The following is an 11,201-nucleotide window of genomic DNA, read 5'->3' on the forward strand; positions in this document are numbered from 1 at the left end:
TTTAATGGAAGATCTACTATGAGCAACATTGCAAGAGAATCAGTCCCATTAACAAAAAAATAAATCAATAGGTAAACGTCATCTGTAAGTGGTTTCCCAGCGGTATAATGTAAAGATGGCGAGAGTGCTCCACAACTTGGTGCTGTTTACAACCAGACTTACGTTTAGGATTCGAGTCTTGGTGTATTGGTCGTTGATCTACGGTTATTGTGCTCTGTGCACCGCCGTAGCCCTGCTGAAACTTTGGTGGAACGTCATTATTAGGCCGTCAACAAGCTTCAAGTGGGGAATTCGCGAAACTCCCCCGGCTTGCCTGAATGACACGTCCTTGGGAACACACTGTTACGTTCGGATAAAGGTAAGGCAAAGGCAATACTTTAACACCGCACGTGAGAGGGAGCCTACTCAGCCTAGTATTAGGGGAATGAATAGCCTATTGTGTGCATGAGCTGTCCGTGGGTAACATAAACACCTTGCATGCCCGTGACGCGTTAATATGAGAAAAACAATCCAAATAGGCCTGTATGTGCAACTGAAATCCTGGGGCATTTGTGTTATTTTTTTAGACAATTTCATTGAAACGTTTTATGCGGACCTTCACTGTTTCTATGTTGTGCACGATCACGTCAGGTGGTGCTGAAAAGACAGCTCCGCATAGAATGCTGATAGGAAACAATGTGACAGTTCGTGAGTTTAGAATTATAAGGTTCTATCTCCATTTTTGTCAAAATTGAGTTTTTTTTTACATAATCTGATCCATTAGGTGTTTATTAATGCCTGTGTGGTGTTATTTTTTTAATGTTGACATTTTTGAGTTAGTAATTAATAAAATACAAAGGTTCCATCTCACAAAACATAACGGAATGTAAAAACTTTGACGCTCAATATCTCTGAACTACCCTAAACGGAGATAGAACCTTATCATTCTAAGCTCACGAGTTGTTAACAGGCTACTTTTCACTCTGATGTGATCATATTCTATAAAGGTAACAACCAGTGTAGGCCTATAGAAACTTTGTGTTTGGAAGTACATTTTGCAAGAAGCACAAGCGGCTAGTTTAATATATGAAGGAAATTAATGTATGGGGGTATTGGACTTATACCACTTCACATAGTGGTTCGACCATAACAGACTTGTTGTTTACAGCTGACTATTGAACACATGAATTCCCATTCATTTGAATAAGATGGCTATAAAGTGTCTGACAGATTTCTTAAAGATGTCTTAAAGAAAAGAATGAATGGATTATCATATTGGAATTGAGGGCTGAGTTTATAGAATGGCCGTACTCTGATTTGTTTTACAGTACCCTGAAGCAGACAGCAACATTGATGATGAGAGTTTTACAGGAGACAGGAGACAGTCATAGCCTGCATGATTAACAGCAGAGAAGTGTCTTGTAAACAGAAGGTCTCTGATGACTCAGAACAATGTCTTCTGTCTCCCTCACTCTCAGGAGTCTGGACTAAGGTTTCACTATGTCGCTGCCGGAGAGAGAGGAAAACCACTTATGCTGTTTTTACATGGCTTCCCCGAGTTCTGGTAAGACAACCACCACTATTAACCCTATGCACATAAATACATACATACATCTACAGAGACACATGTGTTAAAGGTTTCATGATTATTTTTTATCTAACCCATTGTAGATCATATTAAAACACATCGTATTCACTGGTTAAATGGAATCTGAACTAGCAAATCATATAAAGAAACTTCCTGACCAGTTTCATGAGCTTGGTAATCTGAAATGCAGAAAACCTGCCTCATTCTATGTACCCCAAGGTTTACAAACCTACCCCCATAGATAGGGTAAATTGTGCCAAGAGACAACTTAATTTTATTGGACAAGCTATATTTTCTAAACTGTTATGTTTACATTTATTCAGATTATTTCCAATGCACAACATCCTGAATATACTATATGTAGATATCTTTGTTAGAAAGCATACTATAGAAAAAATAGAAGGACCTTCATTCCTTTTTGTGTACCCATAAGTGCTGTACTGTGTACTTCTTTCTAAAAAAATATTGTTTAAAAAAATGTCCTTGATGTAGTGATACTGAATGTAAATGACTCAACTGACCCCACTCGCCCTACATCTTAAAGACCAAAACCTTACAGCATCTCTATATGGAGGTCTGTGAGTTAACAGGCCGCACTGAAAAATGTGAACGTTTTAATTGCATTATTAATACTTAGACTTTATGAAGATTACCGTGGCTCTAAAGCTCCATACACATTTTCCTTTCATGTTAAATAAAAAAATGGTATGGAATGTAGTAGGGATTGGCCACTGGAATGGGGCCAAATACACTGTCAAGTGCTTTAAGATAGGTCATATCTCAGGCGCACTCACAGAGCTGCAGAAAGAACAGGACAGAGCTTTAATTAATGGAGTGTGGGTCTATTACGCTTCATTGCCCATTTCCTGCACAGGAATCCACGATGAACTCTCTGCTGTTCTGGAGAGAGATGGATCACTATCTTCACCACTCTCCTCCCCCTCTTTTCAATGTTCAAAAGTGCTACACAAAATGTTACCTTATCAGACAGATACAGAGGGGGGTTTGGGATCAAATGGGGGAGGCTGTTGGGGAGAGGGCTTGTTTTTTATTTGAAACCTCATCTGTATTCTAGGATATTAGATTTTGGGTTGCTTGCTTGACTCATCAGATTCCCAGTCTGGCGTCTCTACCTCCTGCTCCTTGGAGCAGGGGATTGCAGCACGAAAGGGGACAAGATCATAGCAGACAAGATCTTTCAATTTGGGAGCCTTCTCAGTCCCAAGATGAGGGAGGGGATTAGCCACTAAAATATCTTCTATTATACAATGGTGACCTTCACTCCTTTCAGAGGGAAACTGAGGGCCAATACTAACGGGTGCATTGGAGAACACACTGTAGCAACCTTCAAGTACATTCAAGAGAAAAAAACAAGGATTTATAGATGAACATATGCATATGTACAGTACCAGTGTACTGTTATTGGATTTAAACCAGTGCAGAATATACTCCTCTTCAGATTATCACTGGAGAGTATTTATGTTATCCTATCCTGTCTGTTTGTCTGTCTGTCTGTCTGCCCCAGGTTCTCCTGGCGTCACCAACTGCGAGAGTTTAAGAGTGAGTTCCGTGTCGTGGCTGTTGACATGCGGGGCTACGGGGAGTCCGACTTGCCCCCATCCATCGAAAGCTACCGTTTTGATGCCCTGGTCACAGATGTCAAGGACATAGTGGAGTACCTAGGTAAGAGATTCTAGTGAAAGGGGGAAGTCTTTTACACATCTATCTAAATCTCCACGCTGCAACAGGGACATACGATTTAGAGAGCAGAGACTGCTACGTATGAAATGACTGGAAAGAGTGTCTAGTAGTTAGACAGCCCAGTGTCCTGAGTCAAAGTTCAACTTGTTTCTGATGTTTTTTTGTTTTTTTTTAAAGTTATTTTTTCATTAAAAAATGAGCAGTCCCACTCATATTTTTCATTTTATTGACAGATACAGTAGAGATTTTAGACAAGAAGGATGGGTGAGAGAGAGAGGAGGGATGACATTTTTTACTACAAACAAACAAACAAACAAACAAACAAGATGAGCTGTAGTCATTTCGATGCGAAAAGAAAATCTGACAGACGTAGTTCATTCACAAAAAAGGGAATGAAATATTACATCGCTGTACTTATAGAGAGAGCCACGTATTTTGGCATTGAGAAAAGCGCCGCTGCTGTGGTGATTGAACTGGGGGTAAACGATGCCGGACACGGAAGGAGATTAATATGTGGGCACAGCTAATATCAGAATGCCTCAGACGGAAACTGTGACCTTGATCTCCATTCATCATGTCTGCCTTCTGTCATCATGACAGGCCACGTATTTGTTTGCAGTAATACCCCGACCGTGCACCTGAACATCTTGCTTATTATTACACCTCCCTCATCTCCTCAGGTTACAACAGATGTGTCCTGGTCGGCCATGATTGGGGCGGGAGCGTCGCCTGGCTGTTTGCGATCCACTACCCTGAGATGGTGACGAAACTCATCGTCTTAAACTGCCCTCATCCCTCTGTGTTCGCTGGTACGTGTGTCACCATCCTGAGATGGGATGCACGGATTAACGGACACGCTGTCTGTTGGAAATATTGGATCAATATGATGTGGAAGAAATGGAAGAAAACTCCTACTCCTCTTGTTAATTAGACAGCTTTTAGCTATTGAAGGATTTGGCTCTTGGGTTATTACCATGATTAGCATCATTAATTATGAGGTATTATTGCTTCCATCTCTAGTGTTTGCAACATCCATCTGGTAAGCCCTCTCCTTCCTTCCTTAAGGGGGAGATTGAAAAGCCAATTACTGTAATGCTTTAAAATGAAGCTCGAGCAGCTGGCTTTGACTGGCAGAGAGGGGAGGTTAGACTCTCCACGGCTCCTCTGCCTGGCAACTGCTCTTCACTCTCATCAGTGTGTCTGGTGTTAACTCTCACTTCGACTCCTCACTCTCTTCCCTCTTTTCCCATGTCTTCTTTTCCCCTCCCTCCTCCCCTTGCTCTCCTCTCCTCTCCTCTCTCGTCTATCTCTCCAGATTATGCCCTGCGTCATCCCAGCCAGCTGCTGAAATCCAGCTACTTCTTCTTCTTCCAGTTACCCTGCTTCCCTGAGCTCATGCTCTCTATCAATGACTTCAAGGTGGCGTGTGTGTGTGTGTGTGTGTGTGTGTGTGTGTGTGTGTGTGTGTGTTTGTGTGTGTGTGTGTGTGTGTGTTAGAGAGAGAGAGAGAGAGAGAGAGAGAGAGAGAGAGAGAGAGAGAGAGAGAGAGAGAGAGAGAGAGAGAGAGAGAGCAAGTGATTTCAAGGTCAGCTGTTTGGTGTGCGTGTGCATTGGTATGTATGCATGTGTTAGAGGGGGAGGGGGGTTTTGCGGTTAGTGGTGCTGAATCAAGGGTATCTATGTGTATTTGGATCCAAACTTATTGGATACTGTAGGAACAATTCTAAGTTTGCAAATGCATATATATATAATATTTATATTGTGGTAGGTTAACATGATTGTAAATCATTGTATGGCAAGATGTATAAAATGATACAAATGTAATTTCATAAATCAGTCAGCATAGATGATGAATGGTTACTACAGAATAGTCTAGTAGAGAACAGAATTTTGTATAGGTGGAAAGCAAATTTTGTTCATGGGCTTGAAGTAGATATGTCACCTATTCAGCACGCTGCACTGTGTTTATAATGTTTCTTGGACAGGTTTCAATATATTGTATTCACAATGTTGGATATTTACTCTTAGGGAGAGAGGGCAGTAGAGCAATGGTGTCTTCAGTTAAGGTCAGCTCCCAGTAGTCAACAACCATGCCACTAGTCTGTACCTAATCTGACCTGTATTACTGTGACAGTGACCTACAGTAAGCAACCTTGTCTGTGAGTGTCGCCCAGATCAAATCACACCCGTAGCCAGGGCCGGTCCTAGGCATGTAGGTGCCCTAGGCGAGAGTATGATTTGATGCCCCCCCCCCCCCACACACACACACACATTTTAGGGGCGCCACCACCACATTAAGCCACCAGTACTGCCTCATCACCACCCACACATTCAACAGTAAAAATATGGACAACAATTGCCAAAAGACAAAAATATGATTTTTTATAAATTAAAATTACAGAAATCAGAAAACAAGGTACAAATAAACGTATTCAAACATTAATAGTGCAATCATAAATCAGAAAACAAGCTACACAATTATTTAAATGTAAAAAAGAAATTAAAAAAGGACCGGCCCTGCCCGTAGCGGATCCCGTCACATAACGTCACCCAGTTTGCCCTTCTGTCTCCCCTGCAGGCCCTGAAGGACTTGTTCACCAGCCGCAGCACAGGGATAGGGCGGAAGGGCCGATGGCTCACTGCAGAGGACCTGGAGGCCTACCTTTACGCCCTCTCCCAGCCAGGGGCACTTACTGGGGCCCTAAACTACTACAGGAATGTCTTCAGGTGAGGAAGAGCATTAGAAATAGTTCTAAAACCAGGCTTCCATCTTGTGAAAGTGAAAACCATTAGCGCCCTCTTGTGTCACAAATTAACACCTATTTATCTGAGGGTAAATAATATTATTCTTATCTCTCAGAGGTAAGATGAGTCGCTTTGCTTGCTATACAGTACTTATAGTATAGCAGTATCTCAAGGCTCTGGGCGTATTGGATAAGCATTGACACTAAATTGGGCTTTGTATATAGTTTCACTGTGTTATTTGTACGTTTAATGTCACAATTAATATAGGATGCCTCGCTGATGACCGATGTTCATGCAATATCAATGTTATCACTCTTTCGCTCACTCATACACACACACACACACACACACACACGCACACACACACACACACACACACACACACACACACACACACACACACACATACACACACACACACACACACACACACACACACACACAGTGCATGTGTTTTTGACATGTGAACTCAACATGCATGACTGAACTCACCATCTGGTCCCCTTCTTAAGCAGTTAGTATATCTCAGGACAGGGGATTTTTTCCTGCTTTGAGTTACGTAAAACGTAATTTCAACGACCCATTCCCAATTAGCCTTCTCACAAGCTTACGTACAACACAGGTAACATGGATGCAAGTAGCATGACATGCACATCATCAAATCCACATCAATCCCCCATGTTAAGTGTTAATGCTTTCTCTACAGCTCCCTCCCACTTAGCCAAAATGATGTCAAATCCCCCGTTCTGCTGTTATGGGGCGAGAGGGATGCATTCCTTGAGCAGGAAATGGCTGAGGCATGCCGTCTGTACATAAAGAACCACTTCCGCCTCAACATCATATCTGGAGCTAGCCACTGGCTGCAGCAGGACCAGCCTGACATCGTCAACACCCTCATATGGACCTTCCTCAAGGAGGGAGATGGCCGAAAGAACTACAGGAACTGAATCTAGAACGAGGCCCTCCCTCCCTCCTCACTTACCACCACCCCTGAAGCCTGGAATATGCCTGTGAAAACCAACCAACATAATGATAATGCAATCATTCTTTAAAATATACACATTTCAGATATTCTTTAAGATGTCAAAAAGTAAAGCAGAAGAACAAAAGCACATTGTTATTAGAGACAACACTGAGTAGTATGTTTGACATATTCAAGACCGTTTTTGCACATGACATCCGCCTTAAAGTGTGTTGGTTACAACATTACAAATGTGTGGCAAAATCTCCTTGTTGAGTTGTATTGTGTGGTGCCTTTTAACTTAACGTTGTAATGTCGTGCAATGTAAAAGATGTGCCATTTCCTCTGAGACTGAGCTGTGGCGTTGTCTGCTATATGTGTCACCGGATTGCTCTCCTCTCTCTATTTTGGACACAATCCTTTGGGAACCCTCTTGTCCCACCCCTTCTCTATCAGGTAGTGTTGTCTTAATGGAAATATTGTTCTTTTTGTATTTTTTTGACAATATTTGTCTCAGATATTTGAGAATGTTGTTATCTTTATCTTCCTGTATAGAACACAGTGACGGTTGAATATTGTACACTTTTTTGTATCTCTTCCTACACACTGCATTTTGAAATCCACTGAGCCAGGTCTGCACCATTTTGATTTTTATTAAACAAATAAACTGTAGTGTGAAACGTGGGGAACAAGTGCCGTTCTTTTGATCCATGTCACCCTTCCTATTTACAGTAATTGATGCCACGCCAAAATGTGGGAGGAATTGCACATCATTCAAAGCCAGGCTTACCCATAAGTGTAATGATAATAATAATACATTAGACTTAGAGCTTTTCTAGACACTCAAAGACGCTTTACAAACTGAAAAAATGATAAGGTGATGACACCAGTGCATAGCATTAGGACATACTTAAGATCATGACACTGCAATGTTTAAAAGATCCATGATCCAATCCATGATCCAAAGAAAAACAAAAAAACCTCCTAATACAGTAAGTAGACCTAGTCCAACTCAGTCACATAGGCCTATTTGAATGTGTTAGGCTGGCCTCAACATCTGCATTTTACCTGAGCCATTAGCCCAAGGTGCTTTCTCTTGATAATGTTAGGATATATATTTTTCTAAGGTTTTATTGTTCATTTCTCCTAGCACCAGTTAGTTAGATATCTTATCAGTTTTCCTGTTTTAATAGGCACGTTATCAGTATGGTACCCTACACAAGACCAATTATAAGGTATTAAGGAGTTACTGTCTGTCTGGGACTGTCTGGTTTAGCCTTCAAGCCAGGTGCAGCAGGAAAACTCCCTTCTTAGCTCTCACGTCAAACACAAGACACCACTCAATTCATAGTTTTAGCTCATTATAATCAAGGCCATTAGGTGTTACATCATAGTGGCCAGAAAGGGGAAGGACTGTGCTTCCTAAACGTATATAATATAATGTAATATCTGAAGTGAACAACCTTGTCTCCTGAGACCGCCTCCAGCTGATCTCTGTACTCTACGTGTAATTTTCAATAAATATACCAAGTGTGCATTAGAGAACTTCTCTCCTCTTTCTTGGTGCAGTCGACAAAAGAACCGGATCTCTTTAATTCTAACAATTAGTGCAACAAATGGGAATGTGAACCTGCCTTTAACAACACTGCATAGGTGACCTTATGCCTAGAGCAACTAGCCTCATCCACACAGGTCCAATAGGTTATCAACTGAGACAAGGCGTTATCATTGATACATGGGTCCGTGAAAAGGTCAAAAAGACAGAGAAAACGCGAGATTGGTTATCAGATGAGAGTGGAAACCTAATAAATGATTTGCATGCATGATGACAATGACGCACGTATAGTTAGATTAGATTCCATTTTTTGTCATTGCAGAGTACAAGTACCAGACAGCGAAATGCAGCTTAGCCTCTAACCAGAAGTGCAAATAGTAATAATAACATTTTACATTTCTTTTTATAACACATGATATACAAACATGGCAGTGATAGTGATAGGTAGGCCTACAGCATGGAAAGTATGGTAGTTAGAGATAGAGTTATGAGCTATGTACAGTTAAGTTAACTATGTACAGTATGGTATGTACTGATGTATAAATAGTGGCTATATCAAAGGAGGTATGTGCAATGTGCAAACATAATGGTATGTGCAAGGTAGTGTTTGTAAACAGCAGTAGTGCAGGGGGTCATTGACATGGGTCAGGGGTGTGTGCAACCAAGCAGTAGTACCCCAGTAGTATGAATGAATGAATGAATGAATGAATGAATGAATGAATGAATGAATGAATGGTCTTTATTGTCATTAATATAGTACAGGTACCATACAACGAAATTTGTGAGGGGGGGCTCCCCTGGTGCTACGAAAAAAATACTAAAAACAAGAAGGGAAAAAAGCTGGTTTACATAAATAAAGGCTATTATGTACACTATCCCTGAGGCAGTATATTATACTGTACATACTATCATCCTTGTCTGGTTTCAAGGTGACAATCTCTCGCTGGTTTTCCCCCCAATATTTCTTATATAAGGGAATATTAACATTTACCACAATTCATAGCTTTCAGTCACGTGGTTTCTTCCCTAGCAACCACCAACCTGACGGGCAAAAAGTATCATAGCAACATGGCGAGTGGACGCAAACGGTTAATAAAATACAAAGGTTCCATCTCACAAAACATAATGGAATGTCAAAACTTTGACGCTCAATATCTCTGAACTGCCCTAAACGGAGATAGAACCTTATCATTCTAAACGGAGATAGAACCTTATAATTCTAAACGGAGATAGAACCTTCTCATTCTAAACGGAGATAGAACCTTATAATTCTAAACAGAGATAGAATCTTATCATTCTAAACGGAGATAGAACCTTATCATTCTAAACGGAGATAGAACCATCTCATTCTAAACTCACGAGTTATCTTCAGTTGATGGATTTGACTTAGGGGGCATTCATTTGAAGTAACGTAATGAACATACAAGTAACAACAACAGGTTAATGCAGCCAACCAGCCAGCCAAGCAAAGACCATGACTATGCCCAGTTTATGCATTATACACTCTAATATAATTGTTAGATTGCCAGGGTATTCGCTACAGGTTGTTGTATACATATGTGACTGCTCCTGGTGTTTCTGGACACCTCTCGGAAATGAGAAAGACGTCAAATTCGTCTTTAAAGTTGTTTTTTTTTTTTCTTCAGATTTTCGTTTTTTTAGCTAACATTCAACTCGAAGATGTGAAGTACCCACTCGTTATTTTACGTTTAATACGAAACTCGATCAACCGGGCGTTCGGGAGTTCTACCGCTGCTGGACGGAACTCCCGCTGACAGCGGGTCGAGGGGATATTTCTACCCGGGAATTCGCTCATTGCTGTGTCCACGGTGATAGGAGTGGAGGATCGACTCCATTCAAAAACCTTTCGATTCCCTGGTTTCTCCTCTTTCCGAACACGTTGGAATTTTTACCGTAACCCCCGGAGAATCAAAGTTATTAAGCCGCAAAGGGTGCCTCCTTGACCGGCTTTGACCGTGAATAACACCGGCTATGGAGGTGCTACAAACACAGTTTTAATTTCTCTAAATTCACCATCAGTATACGGTCATTTTGAGCCCTTACACACCGCGCTGACACCCCGAGAACATATACTTTTAATACGAAACTCGATCAACCGGGCGTTCGGGAGTTCTACCGCTAATTCGCTCCTTGCTGTGTCCACTGTGATAGGAGTGGAGGATCGACTCCATTCAAAAACTTTTGGATTCCCTGGCTCCTCCTCTTTCCGGACACGTTGGAATTATTTTCCTAACCCACGGGAAATCAAAGTTATTAACCCGCAAAAAGTGGGTTTTGCCCGTGGGTTTTGCCCGCAAAAAGTGCCTTTTGCCCGTCAGGTGGGCGTTTCCACTATGCTGTGACGTCACATGAAAGCTATGAATAAATGTCAAATCAAGGATAACTACGTGTGCGCGCATATTCTGATATTTACGGTCGAAATACTTCTCGAATACGTCACCGGGGTGGGAAGCGTGCTGCTTGCAGATTGCCGAAGAATGACAACAACTAAACGCTCCGTTTCTGGGCAGTAAAAGAACTGTTTGACACTGTCACTGTCGGTACAATTACTGTTATTTTAGGTGTGTGGGTCCATATATATTGGACCCAGGTGGACCCATAGAAACAAATTGAATCTGTGTTCCAACAACTGAGCTATTTTCTTTAAGCTA

The 11,201-nt window shown here is 41.4% G+C and overlaps 1 protein-coding gene across 1 annotated transcript; it reads left to right on the forward strand.

The window, feature by feature from the left end:
- Window positions 1-115: 115 nt before the first annotated feature.
- On the forward strand, window positions 116-6,960 carry ephx4 (epoxide hydrolase 4; the record flags this gene model as incomplete). The annotated part of the gene is made up of 7 exons (XM_080537305.1): window positions 116-358; window positions 1,458-1,543; window positions 3,093-3,250; window positions 3,949-4,077; window positions 4,584-4,687; window positions 5,847-5,995; window positions 6,720-6,960. The coding sequence occupies 7 exons, from the start codon at window positions 116-118 to the stop codon at window positions 6,958-6,960; spliced, it is 1,110 nt and encodes a 369-aa protein (XP_080393431.1).
- Between the last annotated feature and the right edge of the window lie 4,241 nt (window positions 6,961-11,201).

This window comes from Nansenia antarctica, assembly GCF_963989245.1.
Source record: "Nansenia antarctica genome assembly, chromosome: 7".
Lineage (NCBI taxonomy): Eukaryota > Metazoa > Chordata > Actinopteri > Argentiniformes > Microstomatidae > Nansenia > Nansenia antarctica.